Source organism: Mollisia scopiformis (assembly GCF_001500285.1).
Source record: "Mollisia scopiformis unplaced genomic scaffold LY89scaffold_5, whole genome shotgun sequence".
Taxonomy (NCBI): Eukaryota; Fungi; Ascomycota; class Leotiomycetes; order Helotiales; family Mollisiaceae; genus Mollisia; species Mollisia scopiformis.
The window spans coordinates 363747-391189 of record NW_017263585.1 but is presented as its reverse complement, the minus strand read 5'-3'; the positions used below and the strand labels follow the sequence as shown (position 1 = coordinate 391189).

The 27443-nt window shown below is 47.6% G+C and overlaps 11 protein-coding genes across 11 annotated transcripts; 7 read left to right on the top strand and 4 right to left on the bottom strand.

Annotated features, from left to right (window-relative positions):
• On the top strand, nucleotides 1–2005 carry LY89DRAFT_729804 (uncharacterized protein; the record flags this gene model as incomplete). Its single annotated transcript, XM_018219409.1, has 3 exons — nucleotides 1–987; nucleotides 1038–1840; nucleotides 1894–2005. 3 exons carry the CDS (start codon nucleotides 1–3, stop codon nucleotides 2003–2005), a joined length of 1902 nt encoding a protein of 633 aa, XP_018075354.1.
• Nucleotides 2006–2706: 701 nt separating this feature from the next.
• LY89DRAFT_665466 (uncharacterized protein) lies at nucleotides 2707–6456 on the bottom strand (the record flags this gene model as incomplete). Its single annotated transcript, XM_018212845.1, has 2 exons — nucleotides 2707–6399; nucleotides 6445–6456. The coding sequence occupies 2 exons, from the start codon at nucleotides 6454–6456 to the stop codon at nucleotides 2707–2709; spliced, it is 3705 nt and encodes a 1234-aa protein (XP_018075353.1).
• A 656-nt stretch (nucleotides 6457–7112) lies between these two features.
• LY89DRAFT_422290 (uncharacterized protein) lies at nucleotides 7113–10465 on the top strand. The gene is made up of 2 exons (XM_018207418.1): nucleotides 7113–7252; nucleotides 7300–10465. Exon 2 carries the CDS (start codon nucleotides 7310–7312, stop codon nucleotides 10211–10213), a length of 2904 nt encoding a protein of 967 aa, XP_018075352.1. The 5' UTR covers nucleotides 7113–7252; nucleotides 7300–7309; the 3' UTR covers nucleotides 10214–10465.
• A 2953-nt stretch (nucleotides 10466–13418) lies between these two features.
• Nucleotides 13419–15807, top strand: LY89DRAFT_422251 (ferric-chelate reductase-like protein). The gene is made up of 3 exons (XM_018207416.1): nucleotides 13419–14328; nucleotides 14376–14588; nucleotides 14636–15807. Exons 1-3 carry the CDS (start codon nucleotides 13759–13761, stop codon nucleotides 15689–15691), a joined length of 1839 nt encoding a protein of 612 aa, XP_018075351.1. The 5' UTR covers nucleotides 13419–13758; the 3' UTR covers nucleotides 15692–15807.
• LY89DRAFT_422252 (uncharacterized protein) lies at nucleotides 15808–16237 on the bottom strand. The gene has a single exon (XM_018207417.1). It carries the CDS (start codon nucleotides 16191–16193, stop codon nucleotides 15924–15926), a length of 270 nt encoding a protein of 89 aa, XP_018075350.1. The 5' UTR covers nucleotides 16194–16237; the 3' UTR covers nucleotides 15808–15923.
• Nucleotides 16238–16823: 586 nt separating this feature from the next.
• Nucleotides 16824–17616, top strand: LY89DRAFT_422207 (putative proteim yippee-like 3). Its single transcript, XM_018207415.1, has 2 exons — nucleotides 16824–17117; nucleotides 17189–17616. Exons 1-2 carry the CDS (start codon nucleotides 17019–17021, stop codon nucleotides 17420–17422), a joined length of 333 nt encoding a protein of 110 aa, XP_018075349.1. The 5' UTR covers nucleotides 16824–17018; the 3' UTR covers nucleotides 17423–17616.
• Nucleotides 17617–18468: 852 nt separating this feature from the next.
• LY89DRAFT_681627 (putative alcohol dehydrogenase) lies at nucleotides 18469–19821 on the top strand (the record flags this gene model as incomplete). Its single annotated transcript, XM_018214338.1, has 4 exons — nucleotides 18469–18952; nucleotides 18998–19559; nucleotides 19610–19731; nucleotides 19780–19821. Coding segments are annotated over exons 1-4 (824 nt in total), but the record flags the coding sequence as incomplete, so codon positions are not given.
• A 26-nt stretch (nucleotides 19822–19847) lies between these two features.
• On the bottom strand, nucleotides 19848–20717 carry LY89DRAFT_422188 (uncharacterized protein). The gene has a single exon (XM_018207414.1). It carries the CDS (start codon nucleotides 20566–20568, stop codon nucleotides 19999–20001), a length of 570 nt encoding a protein of 189 aa, XP_018075347.1. The 5' UTR covers nucleotides 20569–20717; the 3' UTR covers nucleotides 19848–19998.
• Nucleotides 20718–20740: 23 nt separating this feature from the next.
• Nucleotides 20741–22810, top strand: LY89DRAFT_704949 (uncharacterized protein). Its single transcript, XM_018217415.1, has one exon. The coding sequence runs from the start codon at nucleotides 21004–21006 to the stop codon at nucleotides 22585–22587; it is 1584 nt and encodes a 527-aa protein (XP_018075346.1). The 5' UTR covers nucleotides 20741–21003; the 3' UTR covers nucleotides 22588–22810.
• An 89-nt stretch (nucleotides 22811–22899) lies between these two features.
• On the top strand, nucleotides 22900–24571 carry LY89DRAFT_681623 (integral membrane protein-like protein). The gene is made up of 3 exons (XM_018214337.1): nucleotides 22900–23136; nucleotides 23190–24121; nucleotides 24171–24571. Exons 1-3 carry the CDS (start codon nucleotides 23053–23055, stop codon nucleotides 24433–24435), a joined length of 1281 nt encoding a protein of 426 aa, XP_018075345.1. The 5' UTR covers nucleotides 22900–23052; the 3' UTR covers nucleotides 24436–24571.
• Nucleotides 24572–25520: 949 nt separating this feature from the next.
• Nucleotides 25521–26688, bottom strand: LY89DRAFT_694649 (NAD(P)-binding protein; the record flags this gene model as incomplete). Its single annotated transcript, XM_018216718.1, has 5 exons — nucleotides 25521–25651; nucleotides 25701–25871; nucleotides 25923–26049; nucleotides 26101–26561; nucleotides 26613–26688. The coding sequence occupies 5 exons, from the start codon at nucleotides 26686–26688 to the stop codon at nucleotides 25521–25523; spliced, it is 966 nt and encodes a 321-aa protein (XP_018075344.1).
• Nucleotides 26689–27443: the final 755 nt, after the last annotated feature.

Sequence of the window (27443 nt, the reverse complement as noted above, 5' to 3'; positions counted from 1 at the left end):
ATGAAGGTTGAAGAATCAGTTGAGCAGCCACCTCCACCGCCTGCTCTGCCTGTGAGCCAGGAAGGCATCGATATGAACGACGATGATATTGTCAATGCCGTTATACCTTTCATGTCGAGCCCGGAAACGACTGTTCAAGCCCGCCAGGATCACGCAAACGAGCGCTACAAGGCGGAGAGGAGTGTACCAGCATTTGCAAAGCTTGCCGGCAAGGATTGGACGTTTTGGATCACCAAGGTGAAGAACCTGATCGGACGACCACCTGAGAATGGCAACCTACTACCTGGTGTTCCTCCTGTCGATATTGACCTTGGACCAAGCAAACACATCTCCCGACAACATGCTGAGATCACCTACGATTCCGAGACGGAAGAGTGGTACATCGAGGTTGTGGGTCGCAATCCTATCAGAATTGACGACGTGAAATACTTGAGGGCAAGCAGGACGAGGCTCACCAACGGCCAAGTCATTGAAATTGGTGGAGTGGAGATGATTTTTGCTCTGCCATCAGACAATTCAAAGCTTCAAATCCATCCTAGATACCTCGAGAGAGCAGGGCTCATTCAGGCTGTGGGCGAGGCTGAGCAAGATCAAGATGGAGAATTTGGCTCCTCGACGTCAACTGCGCCAGATTCATCCTCTCAACCAACCACGCGGGGTCAAATTGGTGTTCAAGGAGGCCTACCTATCGCTCCAGCACCTCCCGACTACCGTCGTCCTGGCACTCCTGTTAGTGCTCGCTCCAAGGGACAATACTCGACTGGAAAATCTCCTGGATTCCCGGGCAGCACCATGCTTATGAACTCTGATGACATTGATCTCAGTCTACAGTCCAATTTCCATATCAAGCCCTCATACAGCTACGCTCAGTTGATCAGTCAAGCCATTCTTGACGCTGAAGATGAAAAGCTTACCCTCAATGGCATCTACACCTTCATTCAGCAGAAGTATTCTTACTACCGCAATCAACATGGCGGTGGATGGCAGGTATGTAATTTAGATTTTACTTCCAGCAACGGTGACTGACTAATGTACAGAACTCTATCCGTCATAACTTGTCCTTGAACAAGGCTTTCCAGAAAATCGCTCGTACAACGGATGAGCCAGGCAAGGGTATGAAATGGCACATAGTGCCTGCACATCGGGATGAGATGGCCAGAAATTGTGTCCGTGGTGGGCGAGGGGGTCACCGAGGCTCTCCTGGTTCACCTAGCAATCTTGGTCTGTTGACACGAGCTTCTAAAGCTGCTGCTGAACATGGTTCGGAAAGATCCAAAAGATCTCCTCGTTCTGGATCACCACCACCGAGCTCGTATCCTTCGAACGCTCCACAATACACTCCTGTTCGAAGTGGTCGACTTGATGACTCCTTGCATGAAATGCCCGGCGACGGTAGCCCTTTACCTCGACATCGACGACAGCATGGGTATGGTCTCTCAGACAACGCACCTGGTTCGCCGCCCGTCTTGTCATCTTCCTACATGCAAGAGGAGGGTAGCTCTTTTGTTACACCTGCTCCTCACCGTGTTCATCCCCGTCTCGCGCCTCCCAGCACAGCACAACGACCAAGCCAACATATGCCTACGAGCTCTCCAGCACCTTTCTGGAAGTTCGCCGAGTATGGCAATACACCATTGAAAGGCCCAGCTTTTGATTCCAGTCCCATGAAGGCTCCAAATGCTGGTGCAGGTGCTCCGCCAAGTAGTAGTCCAGCCCCTGGTCGTAGATCTTCTGCCGCTAGTCCTACAAGGAATGGCGGAATTGAAAAGGAAGAAGCGAAGCCAGAGGAGCCTACTGTGGATGATGTTGAAGAAGAGGATCAAGGTTTTGACCTTACAAAGTAATTATGACTGTCCACTGTATTGATAGAGTAGTTGTTAATATTATCATTAGGGGATTCCAAACCATTGGTTCGTACCACGCTCCCGCTGCACAAGGCATTCCAGTTCCCGTGCCTGTTAACACTGTCAATGGAACCAATGGAGTCAATGTCCGAGTCAACTAAAGAAATTTGTTTATATGCGTTGTTTTGACATGGCGTTTGGGTCATATGGATGGATGGATGGATAGTTCAACCCAATCCCAAATACTGCATAGCGAGGATATCTGAGTGTCAATGGATCTGGGTATCTGATCTTTGTTGGCCTATGCGTTGGAGTAAATCTTGCTGCTGCATCTTTGCTCTCATGCATGGACTTTGTACCTTTGTACTTTAGTTGTAGGAATAGTTAGTAGCCATCCAACTGGAGCATCTCACAATAACCATTTTCACCAGCTCAGATCTGTGAGGGAGGAGATGTCTTTCTTTGATACAGCTAGTAAGAAGCTAGCATCTATATTACATGTATGCAAAACGAGTCGTAGCAGCAGCTCATCCATCTTTCCTTTCGGCCGTGAGAGCGGAGCAAAGGTTTTATGCTAGCCAAAAAAACACCGTATGTAAACAGATACAAATACGGCCAGTTGATTGCAACAAGCCAGCCGGCCAAAAATGGAAAGTGAAATGAAGTATGTTATCCGTACAGAGTTTCAAGATGACGGTGCATCAAGAGTGAGACCTTACAGATAGATGGTAAGTTACAGACGCCGCCCAATGCTCCCCTCCATGTATGTTCGTTCTGTGTATTTTGAGTGTCCCTCCACCGGTCCGTCGCGATTATGTGAGATGAGATGAGATTTTGTGCTGTACTGTGCTGGTAGGACAGTCTATGATACAACGGCGCTGGAGCCACCGCGTCGCTTGGGGTTGCTGCGTCCTGGACGCTTCTTGGGAGTCTTGTTGCTCTCGCTGCCTTCGATGAACTTCATCAGGTCTTCGATGTTGCGAGAATCAAAGCCCATGGGATTGTGTGGGTCACGCCCGGACGATGCTTCGGAAGTTTGACCGACTTGTGGTTGTGGATGGGTTTGACCAAGAGTCACGCGAGGTGAGACACGGATTCCTGATCGAATGCTTCTTGCTTGAACGTCCTTTGCGTGTTTGGCGATAGAGACGGCGTTGGAGGTCAGCTGGTGAAGCCAACTCTCCGCTTCCTTGGTGTTCTTGTCGTTTGGACCAAGCTCATTCAGGAAGATGTTGTAGGATTCACGCATGCGGTTCACGGAGCCCTTGGAGTCTTGGTCTAGCGCTAGTGCTTGAGCAAGCTGGAAGAGGAGGGTTGCGGCATTGATAGAGGTCTTGCCGTATACTTCTTCGCAGATGGTGAGGGATGCCTCGAACCACAACCGAGATTCGTGATAATCCTTCAATTGCTGTAGCATAACTGCAGCATTGTTGATCGTCGTAATAGAGTCTGGGTGATTAGGTCCATAAACAACTTTCCAGAGTTCCAAAGCATGCTTAACATAGGCTAAAGCTTGCTTGGTCTCCCCACTGGCGTGAGCGAAGAGCCCGAGGTTCAGATAGTTGAGTAAAGTCTCAGGGTTGTCAACACCTAGAGTTCGTTCGGAGACAATGACGGCTTTCCGCGCAAGCTCGACAGCAGCTTCTTTCTCTTCAAGATGGTAGTACTGCATCGACAGCGTGTTGTAGACTCGGGCGACTTCCGGATGGATGATGCCATAGATTTGCTCGTGTAGAGAAAGAGACTCAAGCAAGAGCTCTTGACCAAGCTTCTTCTGATTTTGCATGATTGAGATGCGTCCTGCTTCAAGAGCTTCCTCTGCCAACGCGCTTCTGGGAGCAGCCTCTTTGATGACCGGAACTATATTGACGACATCGTCGGGGTTGAACGTGTGTGGAGATGAAGCGTGACTGGAGGCAATGGACGAAGGCGATCCATCACGAGCCTTCTTCTTTTTCTTGCTGCTCGTACTGTGCCCATTTGTTCCGTTTTCTTTGGGAACCCCGTTGGAAGCTGCTGAAGCCTCGGAAACGCCATTTGAGGTTTGGTTAGTAAAATGGTAATCTTTAACTTCAAGCTGCAGCCCGAGCTTCAGAGAAACCTCACGAAGTAATTGTAAAGGCTTGATATCGGATATCCACGAGCTCTCAAGCGCATACTGATATCGGCGTAGAACCTGACCCTCGATCTCATCTCTCAAGCTTTCTGGTGTGGTCTTTTGGAAGCTCAAATCCGATTCTGGATACAGAGCGGCCATGCTTTCATCGACCTCTGCTTTTGGCCTCGGGTTGAGACCAGTTCCAAGTAAGCAGTTAAGCAGATGAGCAGTACAAGCAGCGGTGAGTGGAATTGGCAAATACTTGAGATAATTGCCAGCAACATGCTTGAATGCTCTTGAAATCATTTCTTGGATGGTGAGGGTTCGCAAGGACTCCAGTCTCTTGCCTTCAGCTAGAGAGGCGAGCTTTCCAAGATATCTGATGTTAATACCTCGCTTGTGCAAAAGGCGGCTTAAGGACTGGCCATCCATGGGAAAGCCAGTGTCGCCTTCCTTGAGGTCATTGACAATCTCAGGTAGGACAGTATTGCGGAGGAATTCGCACGCAAGTCTGACCTCCTGTTCGTCCTTAACCCATTCCTCCTTTTCGGCATCGGTTTGTGGCTCTTGACCGCTAAACGCATCGGGGTTCAGAGAGAAGCTGAAGTCTGAGATATCAATTCTTTCCTTGTCCATCTCTGATGACTTGCTGACTTCTTCTGACGTGGCCGTTTCGTCTGATGTACTCTCTTTGTCATCCGACTTTGGTGCTTCTGTTGCCTCTGCCTCAATCTTCTTGATCTCCTCTGTTGGCTCTGTCTTTGCTTGGCGTCTCTTTTCCAACTCCGAGTTGACCCACTCGCGCATCTTGACCTTCCAGTAAGACTCGACTAACTCAGGTCTGAGAACAGTCATTCTATGAGGATAGGCTCGCTTGCTGGCACCATTGACTTGCTCGGGACTGGTGATGGCAGTGCCATATTCCTCCATCCATGAGATGTCTAGAGGAGTAATCCTGTACAGATCCAGAACGTACTTCCTACCATCAGTACCAAGCAAGCCCTTAGTTTCTACGCTTCCTTCGAGATCAAAACGCTTTCCTTCCTTGTCCCATACGGCATGCTTTTTGACTCGCAATGATTTCGAGAGTTTCTCAAAGATCGGAACAAATCGCTCGTCAGCCGCGACGACATCCTTCCCTTCGACTGCTCCATAGTCAATCTGGTTTTCACCAGGCTCGCGTTGCTTGAAGATTCCGGGCACAATGCTTTGACCCACGATTCTCTTGCCAAAGTAATCTACGACTACCGTGCCCGCCGTGAACAGCCCATCAATGTCCAATTGATTGACCATGCGAACGCCCATGACATCTTTGCCGGTAGCTACTCTCGCAGCTTCGTCACCCCCTTCGGAAGCAAAAGTGCCTACACCATCGGCACCAAACGAGAAAAAGACATTGTTGTACACGAAGATTTGCGCATCTCTGCCCTCTGTAGGATTCAGAGGAGCTACTTCACCACGGGCAACAAGCACAGCTCCTCGTGCGGCTGCTTCGGTGTAGTCAGCGAAAAGCTTTGAGGTGAGTCGTTCTCGGAAGACACGATCTTGAACAGTCTCTTTGGGAAGTTCCCGTGTCGATTGAAATTCCTCATTCCAATCACGTAAAGTCTCCGTGTTTTCGATACCTGATATCAGATAGCTCTCTTGTGTTCGTGTAATATCAGCTTGATGTGCGACAATATTTGAAGTGGGCCCAGGGACAAGCCAAGGACTTGCTGGTGTGGCATTGCTGATTTGATATGTAGCAAGGGGCTCCTTCAATCCATTAAACTCTTGAAGCCTCTGGAATGAAGCTTCGAACGATGTCGAGATTTCACTCAACAGAGTAAGTAGCGAATGTGCTGAGTAGGCCTTGGGAGCACCTCTTGGGAATGGATCAAATTTGCTGTTGGTTGACTTGTTCACATAGAATCCTGAAACGTGAGAGGTAATTTGGTATTGATCGCCTTCATTGGTAGTAGCCAGGAGGTACAGTAGGTGACCTTTCTGTCTGAGGTGGTAAGGAGGAGGGTTCCACGGAGAAACTGAAATAGACTTCACAGTCTTGGGGGCAGGCTCCTGGGGCTGAGGTAATAATGCTGACAGCACAGCAGGGCCTTGGAGGTCATATCCTGCCATGGGATGGGTTGTCGTAGCTGCATTGGCCGCCTCCGCAGCCGTGACGGAGTCATGGAGAGATAATCCAGACAAGATCCCGTGTAGAGTATCTGTTCGGTCTCCAGCAGCCCCAATGAGCTCTCTCACTCTGATTACATGTAACCGTGCCTCCTTCTCATTGTACGGGTCTTCGACAAGCTTTAATTCGGATTCTGGAGCTAGACCTTTGACATCCGAGATCTGGATGAAGTCGTTTATTCGTTCTCCTTTATGTTCGAGGTGGAAACATGAGTACTGAAAAGTACCCGGCGTCTCGATGATCGATTGGCGGATGTCATGGATTGCTTCTTGAGAAGAAACCTGCAGATATAAGCATGGCTCGTGTCTTTATGTTGTAGTTCATACCATAACTTGCATGGTCTTTGGTTCATGGGGCAGGTGGACAGTCAATTGAAAGATAGCTGTGAAACGTTAGCATCCTCTTCTGCCAACCGTCTCTATGAGAGCACATAAAGGACTTCGGAACCGTACTCTCACCGCCAGACTCTCCTGCACCATCTGGGTTCTCTGCCCCTTCAGCTGTCGCATGATCATTGCTGACGGCGTTTTGGGAGCTTTCGGTTGATTTGCTAGGGATTTCTTTTCATATACAAGGTTAGCAAGTGAAGTATACAGTCAATTGACAAGCTATACACCCCATTTTGAAGCTTCGATCCACGTTTGTAGAGATTTATGTACCTGAAGTATTCGTGTTTGCGTCATTATTTTCTGCCATACTGAAAACCACAAGAGCTCAAAAACAAGAACAACTAATGAATTTGAGAATTGGAGGACGTAATCGAAAAGATGCGGATAAAAGAGAGAAGACGGGTTTGTATGAGTACAGAGAATAAAGATTGAAAGGAAGAGAGGCGGCTTTAGGGGGAGATTCAATGCTCATCGAATATTTTTTTTTGGATCTCGGATGATCCAGGGCCAGGGTGTAGCCGGACAATGGTCCGCAGGTGCGGCATTATCGCAACAGCGTGGGAATCTAGCGCTAGCTTTGTTTATGCCCCCTTCACCTTCAACATCATCACGATGCTTCATGTCATAGGTTAGGGGAGTTTTGCAGCCTTTTGCTTTTTGGTGCGCATTATCTGTAGCAGTACAGACAGTAACACTTTACTTTGCTTTTTGCTTATTTGCTATGAGAAGAGCTACACATTTCTTGGTAAGTATGAACGTTGTTTACTTCTGCTCGTGCTAAGGGCGTTATAGACCATTCAATATGGATACAGGAATATTTGCATTTGCTTCCAATAGTAATCCTCGAACATTCACTCCCATTAAACGACGAGAATCCACAATAAATACTAGGCAGTTCAATGCCGACTCAGAGAAGGATTGGACAACAGCACGGTGCCACCGCCTATTGCGAGCTTTGACTTCCAGAGTGGCCATTCTCAAGAAGGAGATCTCTCGATTCGCACAACCTGGCAAAGATGTTGCCGCTACTCGAGCTGGAGGTGCGCAAGTTGGCTCGAAAGCAAACGATTCCGACTGGACGCAAGCTAGGAAACGAATTCGGCGAACATATTCAAGCAGAGGGGGCAAGGCGGGTAATGTCTCTCAAGCAGGAGATCGTGCGTCGAAGGGATCGAAGATGAAAAAGAGCAGGAGATCTTTTGCTCCAGGAGAGATCCTAGTTTCTACACCACTGCTTGCTCGGGCCAAAGGCGATCGGGCAGAGGAAATAGCAACAACACTTTCAGTTCCGATTGCGGACGAATTGCCTGTTGTGAAGACTAAGCGTCGACGAACACGTTATACGATGGGCATTCCCGAGGGGGACTTTCAATTGACCAAACCATTACGAGAGATACGACAAGATATTACGACCGTTCGATATACGACTTATGAAGGCATATATAATGGCTTAGAAGCATTACTCCGAGCTACAGAGCAAGACGAACCGGAGACAAAAAGGAAAGGTGCGAGATCACTATCTTCCATGGCACTGCGAGCAGTACCTCGTTATGTTACGGAACAAGAAACCTTACTCGAGGCACACATGCAGGAGACTGGGAGTAAATCGGCTATTCAAAGCAGAGATATTGCAACAGAAATCTACGACGAGCTCGAGAGTTTTGGAACTTCCGGGCATGGGTGGCCTCAACTCAGAGCTGTTGTTAGATCTCATGGCATTGAAGTGCTTGGTGATGCGATTCGGAGGGGACTATTAGATATCGACTTTTGCGGTTCATTGATCAGTCTTTGCATTCACACTTCCGCAATAGATGAAGGGCAATTACTTCTCGCTGCATCAGTATCGGCAGCTCAATATTCGATACCCAGGGCACTCTATGATCCTCTGAGTCGTCCAGTAGCTATGTTGTGCAAGTTTGCGCACCATACGGGCCAAAGTTCATTTCAGTATAGACAACTGGCATATATCATATCTTCTGCAACACTACCAGTGGAATGGCTTGCATCCAAAGATTTTGGATCAATTTGGACAGAAGTGATTCAGGCCCCGAGCCTCGATTCAGACAACGGAGATGCTCTTGCATTCCTCGAGACTTCAATGTCTGCTCTTGCCCATTATGGACTACGAACCAAAGCAACGGTCGTAATGAATGCCGGGATGGCTGAAGCAGTTGGAAACACATTCTCAAGTCTACTTACAACTTTTCTGTCAATCATTTTGCTTAGCAAAGAGACCGAGCACCAAGTGCAACCGGACACCCTGGATATTTCTCAACGACATAATCACTTCGCGACATTGCTTAGAAATTCCTTATTTGGATATCAACTTGCAAATCCATCCATCACAAGCAAGAGCATCCTCCCGCTCTTAGCCAACCTATTCATAGATCACGGGGAGACTGACCTCTGGGGTCCCGAATCTCATATGGCTGGGGTCCTTCTAGCTTATTTGGAGCAAAGCGGAGACGACTTCTCCTCAATCTCCTCAGCATACTCAGAAAGCGTGACGTTCGTCTGTCAAATAGCACGCTGTTGTGGTCGAGGAGCTTCAACGTCCGGTTTCGAATACCTGGAACATCTACATCTCATCTTGGAAGGCTTGTTGTGCGGTAGACCTGGTAGTAATATACTGATGGGTCTAATCGTCGACAGTGCTTTCACGTTCGCACAGAAGGTTCCCGATCGCAAGCACCTGGATTATGCCGCCAATATGGATGCCAAGTACTTTTCAAGAGGTTTCGACACCGAGGCTAGTCTGCATAACATATCAGTCAATGACAATGACAATGTAAGCAGCGGATTCAGATGGGAAGAAGGAATTGGAGAATGGGTGACAGCCACTCCTGCAGCCGACCATGCGAAGCGGAAATGCGCAATTGAGGAAGCTTCAGAGGAATCTGAATGCGATACACCATATCGCCCTCCACCAAATTTGCGAAGGAAAGTTGATAGAGATCCAACTCCGCCAGCAGTAGCCAGCAGCCCCCAAGGTTCTAGTCAGGAAGAAGACGATACTCACTCGGAAACGCTACAGTCTCCACAGGTTCGAGCTCAAATGAGCGTGATCGAAATATCACCTGGCAGTGAGCAATCGGCGAACGAGTCATCACTTACCTCCGGTAGTGAAGATGAGTTGGCAGACAACTCTTTGCAAAGTATGGACTCGTCCATGATGGAAGAGAGCGTGATGGAAGAAAGCGACGACGAGATTGAGCTTTCTTTCACTGAAGACTCATTGGGTTCCTTTGAATCGCCGTCATTACTCAAAACCACATTGACCTCGAATCACCGTACTTCGATTTACCGCGCGCCAAGACTTAACAGAAAGATCTTTCACAAAAGTGACGACTTCCAAGTCTTCGACGAGTCATTTGCCTCTACGGCTTCATCTGTGTCCTCAGACGAGAGCGGCGATTCTGCCGGACCGCGCCGTGAATACATCGACCGAGCCCCGAGACTTGGAAGAAAGGCTCTACAAACCAGCGACACATGGCAACTATTCGATGAAAGTGATGATGAGCTCAGCTTGCTCTCTGTATCGTCTCCAGGGGATCAAGCTTTGCAGGATGTTACAAGAACCAGCTTCAGTAATGTGCTGCAACGACCACGTCAAGCCAAGCCCTCTTTGACACAATCAAAGTCAAAGACAATGAGCAAACGGATCACGGCACATCTCAGCGACAGTGAAGACGAATTGTGTATCTGATCCATCAAGTCATCAACTTGCTCCATCATTTCCTCATTGAACGGAGCATTGAAACTATTAACGCATGGGAAGGAGGGTTTTATCATCAATCCTATTGTTTCGTTTCCGTGGAGCAAAGAGTCGAAAAGAGAGATCGACGAAGCTTTGTCCACGCGTCCGCCGTCTTATCCTTCTCATCAGGCAAAGAGAAGATACTGTTCGCATGGCGAGAGGGCATCTCAAGCCGACGTCACCCTTATCAGATCCGAAACGAGAGGTATGATCGTCCACATGCCTTGTGCCGATAACCCTATTATCTCAGAGGGCTGAAGAGGAGGCTGCTTGATGCCAAGCCACTGCAGGCATGTTACGCGACAACGCTTGTCTCACGGGCGAATTGTGGGGATGAAAAAAAGAGTTGGGTTGTGAAAATAGATGTGCTTATTGTATCTCACATAATGATGGGTGCAACGCATCAATCATTGTATGGAATGCGTTGAACCATCTGATGTTTTGTGTATTTGTCAGGTTAGAGCACAGACGTGGGTATCGGGAGGGAAAAGAGGGTTCAGTTCAGAAACGTTGATGCGATCTTTGATGGCTTGGCGAGCCGCGTCGAATTGCTGATTTCTCAGAGATGTGTGTAGATCAAGAAAATGTTTCAGTGCGCCATCCATCATCTGGTTGGATTGTCATCGTTCGTTCGATCAGTGACATTCCTTTTATTTCAAAACACGAAAGTTTCGTGGCTTGTGTTTGTGATACCGACATGGAGATATGATTGACCACTAATTGTAAGTGAAGATATATTCTTTCATTCTCGTGCATGATATGCCCGCTTGGCTGTAGCACCACAGACAGCTTTCACTGTTGATCTTAACACGAGCATGTATACCTATATATACCTACCACCACCTGTCTCACCACGAAGGCAGACAGACAGATATTTCCAAGCCTAAAGGTTCCTCTCTCTCTTCTTCAATTCGCACCACATGCCGAAGCAGCACGAAGAAAATTCCTAAGCCGCTGCCTCGGTAGTGCATTCAATCTCTGTCGAGCCTTCCGCCGGTAGTGTTTCTAAACCTTCATACATATGTCGCCCACCAATCCAAAATCATTGCATCGGTAGTGCATTCATAAGTAACATTCGACATTCGGTAGTGTTTCCCAAACCTTTATATATCAAATTCACGCAACCATACAGTACAACATATATGCCGTGCACATATCAAGCATTCATTGCTGGTTCTTGTCTGGTGTGTGGGCTTGGAAGCCGTGATAGTTAGTTAATGTACTCAATTTGAGTGTCAATGCTGTGCTTCGTTCCGGCCTTGCAAAATGCGGTTCCGGAAGCAGGGCCCCGTGATAGTCTGATAGATGACTTGCTCGCGAGTTTGAGTTTCCTGCAGGTGGGAATGACATTCTCTTATCTAAATGATGCTCGATTGCAAGATGGGGGTTTGGTGGCGGGTAGAGTGCTGTTTACTTGGAACTTGGGGATTGAGTTTGGGGTTTTGGGTTGGGGGAACGTTGGTGGAAGTTGGTTGCTTGGAAGAGATTACATTGCGGGGAGAGTGGGTTTTGTTAATTTGAGGATGTTTGGAATCAGAATCAAACAAATTGGTTTTGTATGTGAAATTTGTGATGAGCACGGAGAAATTTGAGGTTGGAGGTAAGGTAATGGATGGCACGAGCGTGCTCATCACCGACGAATTTGTTATTTTATTTTATTTTTGTTTCGAAACTTTTCCTCTTGCGATAACGATAAGGAAGATTGATGTGAGGGAAGGGAAGGGAAGATAGGAATAGAAATGATGACGACGAACGGTACAAAAGGTTCGAGGGGCTCAGACACAGAGAACACATCATCGGCTCGACTTGACGACGAACACAGCAGGCTGGTCAAACGATGCTTTGCCTGCCGATGACGCATATGATATGCTACGATAACTGATTCAGATGTATTCTGTATCTCCGTAGGGTAGATTTGATGTTGGTTTTCTTGGGGTGGACGGGGCGGAACCTTGAGGATCTTGAAACATGACAGGACAGTTTATCCGATTGCTGGATGGTTGGTGGCTTGATAGTGAGGAGACACAGGGTGAGGCAGATACTACTGTAGAAACAGATACATCGGGACTGATATGTTTCTTGATGATGGAGAGAAGGGAGACGGGAAGGAATGGTGAGATTATCCAATGTCTGGACGGCAGTCTGAATATCATACAGTATGTGTTGAGAGGAGAGGAGGAAGGAGCAACGAGGGGCGCACGCGATTTCGTGGTGTGGCGGTTAGGCGGTTTGGTTCTTCTTCTTTTCAGGGGCGCGGGACAGGCCGCCATTGGACGACAGAACCTGAAAATCTGGAAGCTCTGCGGGACCTGGCAGATGTTGGGCTCCTTTATTCGCCCACAACTGCGGGATCTCTTGGCGGTTGAGTGACCTGCGCTGGGATTTGATTTGATCATTGCAACTGCGTCTTTCGAGCTGTCTAAGTAGTATTCATTGGGTATGACTCTCCTGCGCGGCCTGACCAGTGCAGGTCCAGCTCAGCAGAAGCCATTTCAGTGGCCATCGATTCGCTATCGTTCTTAAGCTCCTGCGCTATCGTCTGTTCCTGCATCGTGGTGTAAATGAATCAGGGGCATCACTGAAACGGTGCTCCCCACACTCGTCAGGCTCCCTTCCTTGTCTCCTCTCCGCCTGGCTTATGCTGGTTATGCTGGTTTTTGAGCCAAGTCTTGCGAATTGTTTCTTGGAAAAATGATCTCCACAAACATGGGACATCATACGCGCGCTCTTTTCCTCCGACTGCGTGCTGCTGCTACTGCTGCTGCCGCAAGAACACTCATCCACCTTGTCTTGGATATCACCCTCACCCCCCATGCCTCCTGATGCCCCCGAAAATTAGCCCCTCGTCGTGCAAGCCCAGCCTGCGTGTGCACGCACTGCTACAAGCCAGAGAGAATCAGCTCCACTCGGCTGATAGCACTACTGCCACTACACGTACATAGATATACGCCTTAGCCCCAGCCTACCATTATTACTATCTCGTGCCACCTGCCAAATGCAAACCCCTTCCTCTCCTCACTCCCGATCCTTTGTTTTTCGTAAAGTTTTTATTTGATTCATCTAGACTTCTCCTTGCGCCTGTGGAACCTTCACGACGGCTCTCCTTCGCCGTGCCCGGCATCTCCCATCCCCTCTCTCGCCCTTAGAAGAAGAAGCTGCTCTTCTTCAAACGGCATATAGAGAGATCTCTTTCATATCGGACGTTTGCGCTGGGAACCGCCTGTCACTTCAGAACACACCCTCGACTGGGTTCCTCTTCACGATCTTTATACGAAGGTTCCCCGCATCTTGAATCTTCTGTGTGCAGGACATTCAGAATATTCATACCACATTCACTGGTCCGAGACTCATCCATTATTCGATTCGACTTCCCTTCCTATTGACTCAATAGACAGTCACTCCGCTATTGTTGGATATTCCTCTGCGAGACGACTTGTATCAACCATTTGTTTTATTCTTCCTCGATCTGGATATCACGAACTCAACGAATCAACATGTCTTCCTCGACTCGATTCCTCGCCGTGATGGCTTTGGCGAAAATGGTAGCTGGTGCTGGTGAAGCGGCTGCGCCCAAGACAAATTCAACTGGAGCCGCAACGGGAGCAGCAACTGGAGGGACAACTGGAGCCGCGGCGGCTGCAAAGGTAAACGCTGCCGTTTTGAACCAGGACTTTTACAATTACATCTTCATTGTCTGTGGCTCGTTGATTGCCGCTTTGTTGGTTTGGAGAGTCGGTATCGAATCAGTCAAATATGTTAGACAACTAACATGCCTGAACAACGATACACAACTTTACTTCACCCGACCCTCCGACAGGTTCTCCTCTGTCAAGAAGCATCTTCTCTACGCTCCTGTCTTCAGCAAGAGACATAACCGGGAATTCCAACTTTCTTCAGCTATCAATGTCGGAACTCTTCCAACTCGTCTACAGCTCGCGTTCCTTATTGGCTACTTTGGGACCAACGTCGCCTTCTGTGTGGTCGGTATTCAATGGAAGGGAGCTGCTGCCACTGTTGAAGGACAGTTGAGGAACAGGACCGGTATCCTCGCTGTCGTGAACATGGTAAGTCAAGGTCGATCATGGTCACGTGAATAATGCTGATTTGACAGATTCCCCTCTTCATCATGGCTGGACGTAACAACCTTCTTATCAACTGGTTGAACCTTTCGTTCGATACCTTCAATCTTTTGCACAGATGGTTCGGTCGTATAGTTGTGTTGGAAGCGGTTGCTCATACCGTTGCTTGGGCTTTCCAGGCCGGTTCTTGGTCTGCTGTCCAAAAAGCCATTACAACCGATCCTATGAAGATGTATGGTTTCATTGTAAGTTCCTCCTGTGACCCGTGGTTGATTTCGTCTGACTCTCTCAGGGCACTGTCGCTTTCGTTGCAATCAGTATTCAAGCCAGCTCTGTACTTCGACACGCCTTCTATGAGACTTTCAAGTATATCCACATCGCCTTGGTCATCCTGGTCATCATCGCAGTCTGGTACCACTTGAAGTTAGCCAACCTTCCCCAAATCACTCTTCTGTATGGAGTCATCACCCTCTGGGTCCTCGAGCGTGTCGTCCGCATCTTGAGAGTCGTCTTCCGCAACGGAGGAGGATCCAAAGCCCTCGTCGAAGCACTGCCAGGAAATGCTTGCAGAGTGACAGTCGATATGGCCAGACCATGGACCTTCAAGGCTGGTCAGCACGCCTACATCTACATGCCAGCCATCGGTCTCTGGACCTCACATCCCTTCTCCGTCGCCTGGTCAGAAGAAGCTGAGAAACTCGACAGTGAAAAGCTAGCCATGAACAGACAAGATATCCTCGCCATGCAAAAGACAAGCATGTCGTTCATCATCCGAGAGCGAACCGGCTTCACCAAGAAGTTGTTCAAGAAAGCTGAAGCAGCACCTGATGGAAAGTTCACAACTACTATCTTTGCAGAAGGTCCATATGGAGGCATGCACCAAATGACTTCTTATGGCACTGTGATGCTCTTTGCCGGTGGTGTGGGAATCACTCATCAAGTTCCTCACGTGCGAAATCTTGTCGCAGGATTCGCAAATGGGACTGTCGCGACGAGAAAGGTCGTTCTCGTCTGGATCATCCAGTCTCCCGAGCATCTCGAATGGATCAGGCCCTGGATGACGAGCATCCTCGCCATGGATAAACGCCGCGACTGTCTCCGAATCATGCTCTTCGTCTCTCGACCCCGCTCCACAAAGGAGATCCACAGCCCGTCGGCAACTGTCCAGATGTTCCCTGGACGACCTAACATCGAGACCTTGATTGATCTCGAGATCGAGAACCAGGTCGGTGCTTTGGGTATCTCGGTCTGTGGATCGGGAGCTCTGAGCGATGATGTGCGACGTGCTTGCAGAATGAGACAACACAAGAGCAACCTCGATTTCGTCGAGGAGGCTTTCTCATGGTAAACGCAAAATTTCAAGCTACATGCGAAGAATAGAAGGGGGTTTCTTGGATTGGGGGTATGACATTACATTGGATATGATTTGTTCTTTTTTTCTTCTTTGGCATTTCTGGTTCGCTGTGCAGCGTAATGATGGCCGCCCCTTGTTTGAATGAGTATGATGATGATTGCAAAAAGACGTTCGTTGTATATTTTAGGGTGAGAACAGGTTAAATGGTGTGTAAGTAGGGGATTCATCAAATAAGCTTGCAGGCAGCTACTCCACGTTCGTTTGTCCCCATTATGGTTGCATCTGGTGAGCTGTGCAATGTGAAAAGTGAACCTGTCGTGATCGTCAAGGCATTTAATAAAGTGGTAACACAATAATGTGCCAGAGTACTTGGGTCTTTGGATTTCCACTTGCGTATGACCAGAATTAGGGAAGCTTTAGGTATTTCGAAGTAGAGAGCAGGCACGAAGCTAAGAAGACGGGAAAGTACGCTTGGAAGTAAGTGATTATTCCACATTTTTTTTCTATTGGATGATACAATCTTGCGAAACACGAAAGTGAATGAAGGGAGCAAGAACTTAGCATAGAGAAAGTAGGAAGAAGCAGATGAGCGACGTGAACATTGAGATTGTGGAGAAACACGTGACTTTATGGCGAAATAATATCAGCTTCTTTCTTTCCAGAGCTTTAGATATCCATAGATATATTCTTCACGTTGGAACTTGGAGCAGTGTAGAATGAATGAATAAAGTGCAAGAGCTTCGGGAGGAGATCCAGAATCTAACAATAGACTTCAGCCGTCTTCCAACACACCTCAAAAGCAGTAGCGCGGATTTTCCCCTCCCTGAATCCACCATCCAATCCAAGAAATTCCATACCAAGGAGATCCCTTCCACTATAACAAGGTTCCGCTATAGGGTCACCAGTACATCTCACCTTCAAAAATCTTGATCCTGATCTCGAGATTCCGGTCATTCGAGCTTCGATTCCTGGGGTGCTTTCAGATAACGAGATAAGGCAATTATTGCCCCACCTTCGCCTTGTGACCTGCTCTGGTCTAGATTGGGGCGTGGTGATACAATACAATACTTACAACACCACATTGATTCTCTCTTTCTCATTCTCCCTCTGCCATCTACATTCACCTGTTAGACTCTAACTTTTCGCCTCGAAATCCCTATCTTCCTCGGACCTACATAAGACAATCTCTTCAACATCGAACAACGAACAACGAGCTCACGTCATCAAACCACGAGAACACAAGCTCCAGCATCCTCTGCTACTGCACTACGAGAGAAAGCAAAGCAAAGTCGCGCACAGGCGCGCGTACACACATCTCCCAATGGGTCTCTCCTACAACGTCTACCTAAACAGCCACAAGATCTACGGCTGCAAGAACTGCAAAGCCCACCTCAGCAACCACGAAGATATCATCAGCCGAGTAACCACCCCTCCCTCTTCCCCTCTCCCTCCCCCTCCCCTGCCTTCACAGCTAACAGGTGAACTTGCCAGAATTTCCGCGGCCAACACGGCAAAGCCTACCTCTTCAACAACGTTGTCAACGTCACGGCAGGCGAGGCCTCGGAGCGCAACATGACGACGGGCCGGCACATCGTGCGGGACATCTCGTGTCGGCAGTGCAACGAGACGGTGGGGTGGAAGTACGATAAGGCGTTTGAGAGTAGCGAGAAATATAAGGAGGGGAAGTTCATTTTGGAGGCTGAGTTGCTTTGTAATGTTACTTAGCTCTGGGGAGAGAACGATGCGTGGGGACGGGAGCTTTTCATCAGCGTGGTGCTTGGGTTTGCATTTATGGAGTTGGGAGAGTTTGGGGATGGTGTTCTCTTTCTCTCTTGGGGTTGAGATGCGGTGGGTGTTATTCGGAGAATGGGATGGATTGCATGGGGACTTTGATTTATGGATTGGATTCGATGGTGGGGACAGACAAGCAATCAAACAATCAATTTGACAATAGAATGTTCTCGAGAATGTCTGGGTATGATTCGGAGTTGTGAGGGTGGTTATGATTTGGCTTGTTAACTGGGCTTTGCGGGAGGTGGGGTTGTGAAGGAGATTTAGAGACTTGAGTTGTCTTTATTGTTCGATATCTGGACGGACATTCGGATGCTAGAGTTATTCGGGTGGCATACTATTTCTGGACATTCTCAAGAATACCAAACGCAGCTGGGATACAGGCTTGACAAAAGAACCAATGTTGAAGCACGGTTGGGAGATTATATGAATCGATAATCTGCGTTCGCAATATATAAATAAAGTATTAGTCTTCGCCGCAGGCTGCTCCATATGCCTGTATCAAGTCTGCTTTGAATGTCGCTCACAGATGGAACTTTTGGTGGTTGTATATCTAGTCCTATTCTGCTGGTTGTAAAGCGTCCAACATATGAGCGACGGCAGGGAAAAGTCCTGATCTTTAGACAGTGTCTGTATTGATATAAATATCTTCAGCGCAGTTAGGACTTGAAAAGCAGATATGGGGAGAAGCTTACAGAAATGGCTTTAGTCATATTGTCGGGCCCCAGGACCAATATTTGAGATCTGGATGTCCAGTCGTTCAGATAGTGCTTTCGGCGCCTAAAGTGTTTGTATTTATTCCGGACATTGAGTTATAACTAGTTTCTTTATGAAGCTCTTTCCAATTTGACAAGCGATATCGGCATCACGAACTCACTTCATAAGTCAACAGTCTTGTTTTCAAGTTGAGCTTAAGTCCATTTCGAACGCAAAATCCAATCGAGGAAAAGGAAAATTCTCTCATCATTGACGTTCTAAAAGTCTTTCTCCAGCATCAAAAGACAATAACCAAGTGAGATCCACTCAACCCCACCATAACCAACCACAACCCACATTTCCAATCTCCAGCAAAATCTTCTAGCCTTTCCAAAGATACGCTTCTCACCCTCCAAACCAAGCTTCAATCACAAATAAAGTCAAAAATGGCCCAAACAATGAAAGCAATCATCTTCGACGGCCCCCACAAAATCTCCATCCAAGACCGACCCATCCCCACTTTACAAGCAGAAACAGATATCATCGTCGAAGTCACTTATACAGCGTTATGCGGCTCGTAAGTCACCTCCCCTCTTGTAGACGTTATATTAATGTGAGCAGCGAACTACACGTATTCCGCGGCATAGAAAAATGCGAGCCTGGATTCATCATGGGTCACGAGTTCACGGGCACAGTGAAAGATATAGGGTCTCAAGTCAAGAGCGTGAAAGTTGGAGATAGAGTTGTGTCTCCATTTACTGTTTCTTGGTATTCATTCCCCTAATGTCTGTCTCGAGGTTCTGACATTGGTAGTGGAGAGTGCTTTTACTGCCTTGACGACTTCTCGTCTCGCTGTACCAAGAACCAACTTTTTGGCTCGCCGTCCCTAGATGGAGGTCAAGCGGAATTTGTTCGTGTTCCGCTGGCAGATGGGACTGTTGTAAAAGCTCCAAACAGTATTCCAGATCGGGCGTTGATTCTCATGGCCGATATTTTTCCAACGGGTTTCTTTGGAGCGAAGAATGCATTCAAGTTTCTGACTCCGAAGCAAATTACTAATTCTGTTGCGGTGGTTATTGGCTGTGGACCGGTGGGGTTGTGTGCTGTGATTTCGGCGTTGAGTTTCAAGCCTAAGAAGGTCTTTGCTGTTGATAGTGTAGAAAGTAGATTGGAGTTGGCGAGAAAGCTAGGGGCTGAGCCGTTGAATTTTGCCAAGGATAGGGAGGGGATGGAGAGGAGGGTCCTGGAGGAGACTGAGGGAAGAGGGGCGGATTTGGTTATTGAGGTTGTGGGCTTGAGTCCAGCATTAAAAACGGCGTATGATCTAGTCAGACCGTTTGGTATTATTTCGAGTATTGGTGTCCATAATGGGGAGGTGAGTGTTGTCCTCCTATTCTGCTACTGCTTCATGCTCATTGACCACAGATTCCATGGTCTGGCGCTCAAGGATACGACAAGAACTTGAGGATCCAGATGGGAAGATGTCCTGTACGGTCCGTATATCCAGAAGCGTTGCAGCTTTTTGAGCAGAAGCAAGATCTGTTTGGGTGAGTTATGCTCCTACGCAATTTGCTCCAGAAGACTAACCAGTTAAGCTTCATGTTCGAAAAGATCATGCCCCTGTCTGAAGCTGTTGAAGCATATGATATCTTCAACAAGATGCAGATCCAGAAAGTGGTGTTCGAAGCATATGATATCTTCAACAAGATGCAGATCCAGAAAGTGGTGTTCGAAGCATATGATATCTTCAACAAGATGCAGATCCAGAAAGTGGTGTTCGAAGCAAAGAAGTAGCAATGATTAGACATATTCGCTCAATTCTGTCTTGGCTTGACAATGCCATCATGCACAATGTAGTAGACAACCGTACTATCATCGTGTAGAGTAGCCAAGAGCAATCTCTTCTGTCTGTTCTTGCCCCTCCATTGTTGGCCTATTGGATTTTCTTCCTCGTCGTGATTGTCTCCGGTCCCTGAAGGTACCACGTCGAGTCCATCAAATACTGCAGCAAACTTTGCCAGACTCCATTTCTCTTGGATATGACTCGGTAACACCCATTCCCTCTCTGGCTTGTGTATAATCTTTTCACCAGTCTTGTGCTCCTCCTTTATAATTTCAATCTGCTCATCTGGATGAATATAAGCTCTTTTAGGTGGGAGACCGGATATGATAGGTCGTGGAAGAGGATCGTTGGTTAGGGTCGAATGTATATGGACGGACAGAGCTGTCCAGTCATGCTGGAACTGCAGATCATGAATAATCGTCGAGGCAAGGTTATGCAGGTATACGGGATGAGGAGAACCCTCAATGCTAGACTTTGAGGACTCCAAGATCTCCTGAAGAGATGATGCCGGCGGCAGGTCAGCGGTAGCAGAGGGTGTCATTCTGTGGAAGTTTAACTCGAAAGTCGATATCAAAAATGTTTCTTCGCATATTTTCGTACCCTTCCGTTTCGTTTATCCAATACGGTGCCGATTACGAGTTCGGTGGGTTTTCCCCCAACTTTAAAAATACACTATCGTGGTTAGCTTCACGCCGGCAATAACCCCAGTCAATCGCCCCGACCCTGGACATTTTTAGTTGGTTGTCAACATAAATCCCATCCTGCTCTCCGCATCCCCCAAATCCTGATTCCTTCAGAAATAAATTATCGATTATCCAAACGTCGACAAACATTCACAAACCAGCGTTGTTGCAAATACTGCTGAACACTGACGTCAAGCGATGCATTGATCTCAATCAAGGCGCAGTCTTAAACAGCTCATTAATTTCGCCTCCCGCTCAAGTCCAGCAGGGAGCATCGTCGGAATTTCCGCATTATGACACCCACCAGTCCAGTTGGAACGGTCCAGAATGACGCTCCTGAACCTTTTCCGTCGTTAGAGGAAGATCCTCCTTCTCCAACGAGTCCTTCTCGAGCAACGACCGAACATCACAATCACACCAGAAACCGCGATCAATCAACAACCTCTACATTTCAGGAGCGGCTGCGGAGCGCGTCGAAAGGATTTTCCGAATCGAGTCCTCCCACTGGCATGTGGATTGCGACCGGACAAATTGCCGCATCAGTTCCATCGTTGACCGATATCAGGAGAGGCAGTTACGGGAGTGAAGGGTGGTCTGGAGAAGGGCAGATTCGAGAGAAGGAAAGACGACGCTCTACACTATCAAGGCGTGGAAGTTCGCAGACTGGAGAAGAGCTTACTCGAAGGAAAAGCTCAATCAATCCAAACAGCCCGCGAGAAACTACCTCGAACCCAGATATTATCCCTGAGACCGTGCCAGAAGTGAGTGCCGAGTCTGAGAAGACAGGCTTAGGAGTCATCACTTCAGGCGTCCCACTAGGAGCATCAGAAGCTACGAACTCGATGTCAAATCCCGCTGTGACAGAGAAGCGCATCGAGCGGCGAAGCAGCAGTGACACCAATATCACTCCTACCCAGACCGGCAAGACTGCCGCAGATTTCAGGACCGAGCCGTTCGAGAATGGATATCAATTTCCGCCAAAGCATAAGTGGACCGAGTCTACTGCAACTGGACTCAAAGCATTCTGGAAATTCTTTCTAACACCTCTTGGCTTTCTCGTTACCATATATGGTCTCAATGTCGTGGCTTGGGGTGGAATGCTGTTCTTGCTTCTATGCAACGCCTCCCCAGCTATGTGCAAGCCTACTTGCAACGACATCAACTCGCCTCGTCGTAAATGGATTGAAGTCGACTCACAAATCCTGAACGCTCTATTCTGCGTTACTGGCTTTGGTCTCATCCCTTGGAGATTCCGCGACCTCTATTATCTGCTACAATATCGTGTCATGAAGAACGAGCTAGGGCTTCGAAGACTCGCTGGGATCAATCGTGGATGGTTCAGACTTGCTGGATCTCAGGACCTTCCTATCGAGCTTGGTCCTGCTGAAGTCGAAGCAGGGGCTGAAGTTCCAGAGAGTAGCATCCCATTTCCAATCTCGAGAACTCCAAATGCACCATTGACCGGCATTCGTGCACCACCAACCAAGATGTGGAAGTTGGATTTCGTGATCTGGACGATGGTCTGGAATACATTCCTTCAAGCAGTCCTCTCAGGTTTCATGTGGGGTTTGAATCGGTACAATCGTCCTTCCTGGAGCACTGGTCTCTTTGTTGCTATGGCGTGTATTGTTGCTGCATGTGGCGGTATCATGGCCTTTATTGAGGGCAAGCATGTGAAAGCCATTGAGGGTGTGCCCGTCTCCGAAAAGGATCAGGAGAGGCTGAAGCGGGATCGGGAGTTGGGAATCACTCATTACAATAATATCAAGGACGAGGGACCGAAAGAGAAGAAGACCAGCGAACAGAAGGGACTCTTCAAGAGGAAGCAGAAGACGGAGGCAGTGGCTGTCGATGAAGGCGCTTTGGAGAGGGCGTGACACAAATTGGAAGGTAGTGAAGGTGTTCGTTCGTGTATTTAGGATAGATACCAGTATTGTTCTTTGTATTGCTCATTAGGAGCCTGCGCATGATACCCTCAATTGAGGTCATTTACATATGGAAAGGAACAAGCTGAAAGCGAAGTGGACAATGGCCGAGCCGGCTTTTTTTCGATCAATGTAGAATGTCTGATACTTACGACAATTTGAATCACGATCTCAGCCTCGTGCACTGGTTCCTGAATTGTGGAGATGACTTATCAGTGAGGCTGACTCGGCTGAGTGGCTGATATTCAACCCGAGCTTGAACCCCGACCTTTGTCCTCCTCGAGTCACGGATTTTGCAACAAAGAACCAACTCGTCGTCCAACTCGACTTCATCCTCAATACACATCTTTGATGCTTCTTCTGGCTCCTGGCTTCTAATAAAGCTTTATCATTGCTCCTCGAGAGCATAACGTCAACATGACTTCCAAGGCCGTTATCCCACTGCTAGTCAGTCTCATGCTTCTGACGGGAGTCTGCAACACCCTCCTCACCAAGTACCAAGTCCGTACAGCCCCATCCTCCATTCCAATATCTGCCAGTTAACTATCTATCAGGATAACATCTGCGTCCGCGACTGCGATGATCCCAACCCGAAGAACCGAAAGCTGTTCGAACAACCCGTCATCCAAACAGTCCAAATGTTCATCGGCGAAATGGGCTCGTGGCTCTTCATCGGCGGATTCTGGCTCTACAAGAAATACATTTCGAAATCCTCACCCGCGGAAGAGAATGGTTACGAACCTGTCAGTACCGGTGAGAATGGCGGGGATAATCATGATACCGCCAGCATACATTCTACGACGCCGATAAACCCCGCTGCGAAGGTGATGAGCGCGCCTGAAGATAGGCTGCCGTTGAAAGGATGGAAAGTCACAATGTTGGGTCTGCCGGCTGTTTGCGATATTTGCGGGACGACCTTGATGAATGTTGGTCTACTGTTCGTGGTTCCGTCTATCTACCAGATGACGAGAGGAGCGCTGGTTCTTTTCGTTGGACTATTCAGCGTTATATTCTTAAGACGGACGTTACATCTCTATCAATGGTTTGCACTTGTTACTGTTGTGCTAGGAGTAGCAATTGTGGGGCTGGCAGGAGCTATTTATAAGGATGATAAGGCGGCTCCGACGGCGATGTTGATGGTTAGGAAAGCTATTACATTGGTTGCGAGAGAAGCAAGGACTCCGGAAGCTGTCAGGGCTATTATCGGTGTTTTCTTGATTGCGGGAGCACAAATCTTCACTGCAAGTCAATTTGTTCTCGAGGAGTATATTCTTGAGAAGTACGCTTTAGAGCCATTGAAAGTTGTTGGTTGGGAGGGACTATTTGGTTTCTGGGTTACGGTCGCTGGGTGGGTGATTATGTTTCTGGCCGTGGGGAGAACGGAGGCTGGGAGATTTGGATACTTTGATATAGTTGAAGGCTGGAGAGAGGTTACACAGTACAAGAGTATTGGCGTCTCCAGTATTCTGATCATGATTAGCATTGGGTAAGTGAACATTGCGGGGAAAGAGAGGAGCTTTGCTAATATGATATAGTGGCTTCAACTTCTTCGGATTGTCCGTCACAAGAAGCGTCAGCGCCACAGCAAGATCTACGATCGATACCTGCAGAACCCTGTTCATCTGGATCGTATCTCTCTTCCTCGGATGGGAATCCTTCAAATGGCTCCAAGTCCTTGGCTTCGCCTTGTTGGTTTACGGAACCTTCCTTTTCAACGGGCTGGTACGTCCTCCTCTAAAGAGATGCATTGTGAGAGACCCGGAGGAGCTACTGCCAGAAGAGCCCATAGAGCACATGTAAACACGCAGATGAGTTATGAGAAGTTTTATCATTCATCATTCATCGGCGTTCGGGTTTCAGCGGAGTAGGAACATGGGTATGACTTGTTTGGTAGCATAGGCTTCTTCTATAGGCTGATAGAATACATATCTCAGCTTGATTTTCATTCAGAATTTCTCATTGCACTGTTGTGCCAAAAGACATTACCTGCGTCAACAAAGATCCTGATCAAGCGCCTTCATTGAGAATGACTTCTTATGATGGACATTTGCCACTTGCTCGATGTCAAGATTCAGTGAATCAGCTCATGTCAAAGTTGGGCCTGTGACCAGCAACGTACGGTAAGTTTCGATCTCTCAGGTTCCTGGTCATAGTAACCAGAATGAAAACTCATCTTCTTGTACTCAATATACCGAACATTCGGCCAATCTTTGAGATAGAAGTCCAATCTACACAAACATTCTGCAAATTAAAATAGTTCCAGAAGCACATAAGGACAAAAGTAATGTCAGGAAGCTTTACCTTTCCTTCTGGCCTTTAAGAGAATGAAACCGAAAATCTGATTCGAAACTGACGTAGCTCAAGGCTGGAGCCTCACTTTCAGTCGATTGGACACTAGCACTTTTTCCCACACAGTCTTTCCCTTTTAGGCGTAACCTCCTAATTGTCTATATAAAGTTAAATAAGCACTTTTTCTTCCGTCGACTTCAAACAACCACCTCGGGGAGTGGTTTTCTAGGGATCCACCTCAAGCCTCTGGTGCTAAGACCATCAAGCTCTGGGCTGGGCCTGAGTTTTTTGCCGTTTCTAACGAAGATCCTTTTTATTTGTCTTTGGATTCATCTTGATCTTCTATGCCTTTTGATATAAAAAACTTGGAATTGAAAATGTTCGCTAAGCAAACAAGAGCTTCTTCGCTTACCACTTCACTCCTTGCTTTCCACTTGTCCTCACGCATGAATTTTTCAACGGAATCTAGCCTTGAGAAATGATTTACGAGATCAAAAGCATTGGGGTCTAATTCCTCATATTTCTTGCTCCGGTATACGAAACTCCATACACTTAACGAGCTTGCTCTCAGCTCTCGCTTACACCTTTTTGGTTCATTACAATTCGAACTTCTGTCCTACCAACTTCTCACTCAATGCCCATAACTTGTCAATGTTCTCCTGTCCTTTTGCATGTTCCCCTTCAATAGGAATTACCACACAATCTTGGAGGAATCCTCCTGATTGTGCTACTTTGAATCAGTATTTGAGCTGGAACTTTGCATTGGATTGACTCACATTCAATTGTCGGGTCCAGAGCTGCTACAAGAGGCGTAGAGGAACCCTCCTGCAATGTCTTTGGGACTTCCAGTTCCGTTATACTTCCCTCTGTAGCCTCGTTTGCAATTTTCAGAGCACTAGTCCACATATCGGGCGTAACATGTCCAGAGAGATTGGATTCGAGAACCACTATCAATTCATGAGCAATTTTCCATAATCGTTCTTTTAGGAGATTCATACATCCAGGTTGCAAAGCAAAGGACTGAATACCCCTGCTCTTCAACTTCTGCGCCAACCCAGCTGCGAAAAGAACGTTTCCTGTTTTGGACTGTGCATATCCATACCATGGGTCGTATACTTTGCCCTCCTTTTGACACCGTCAGCTGCGCTCTTCAAGATTTTAGAAATGAGATCATACCTCGAAGTTATAGTCATCGAACCTCACACCAGCTAGCCTGTATCCAGTACTGCTCACATTCACAACCCTCGCTCCCTTCCCAGCCGCAAATATCTTTGGCATCAGTAGATTGGTGAGCAAGAAATGCCCAATGTGGTTGCATCCGAACTGCATCTCGATCCCATCTTTCGTGGTTTGGAAACTAGGAATGGCCATCACGCCAGCACAGTTGATGAGATACTCGATCTTGCCAACAGCATCAGACACCGCCTCAGTAGTCTTGCGGATGGATGCTTGATCGGCAAGGTCGAGATGAATGAATGAGACGGTAATGGATGGGTTAAAAGCTTTGATTTGCGAGATGACTGGGGTGATTTTAGACTCTGTGCGACCTAGGAGGAGGATGGTTGATGGTGAGCCATATGCTAGAGAAATTGCGATTTCAGCGCCTATTGACTTGAAGCTAGGACCTGTGATTACAACTGATATTCATGTTAGTAATTGTATCTGACTGGGAGTTTAGCACAGCTTGCCTGTTTTCCCTTTGAGGTTTTCGGCGAACGTCTCGACGACTTCCTTCCCTGTGGTACTACGATCAAAAGATGGCATGATTGGTAGCTTGAAAGAAATCTGCGATCGTAGCTGAATCGATGTTGACTTGAGATTTTCAGAAATGAGGAGAAGAATGAGGCAGCAACTACGTCGCTACTCTGGATGAAGTGTTGGAGAGTGGTGAGAAGGACTTCGAATTGAGAAAGAAACAGAAAGGGAAGAATGAGCTCTTATATACCTCTGATCATCGGAATCCCGTAGCATGCAATATAGAACCTACAATCAAAGCTTGTCTTGAAACGGAAGTAACAGTAAGCCATTTTGAAAATCGATGCAGGTACGACCGCCAGCCCTCTTGCATCAAGGCTGACTACATGAGATGTTGACGGGGCTGAAAGTCCCTGCAGCTTCCAGAGGCCAAGCATAAATGATGGGGTCTATGAGCCTGCTCATGGAGATACGAGTGATCTTTTTGCCGTAGGAAGTTGACGTTATCGCCGAAAGTCGCCAGTCAGCCACTCCTTGGCGAAGGCAAATGCGATTCCGGCGGTGGAAATTAGGGACATTCAAACGCTCTCTTGCATATACCTTCTTGTACGGCGTCAATCTGAGAGTGATAATAAGGCTCTTGCATTGATATTGCTGGTGATGAGGTCGAGGAGTACGGAGTTCCGGTTCAGGCAATCGTGCTAGACTATTTGTAGTAATTGATATAAGTCAGCAACCTCGATCTAGGCAATCAAGTCATCCACTCCTTGCACCTGAAAAAAGCCATCCGGCAACTACCTGCAACAATTCAGTTTGCATCGACG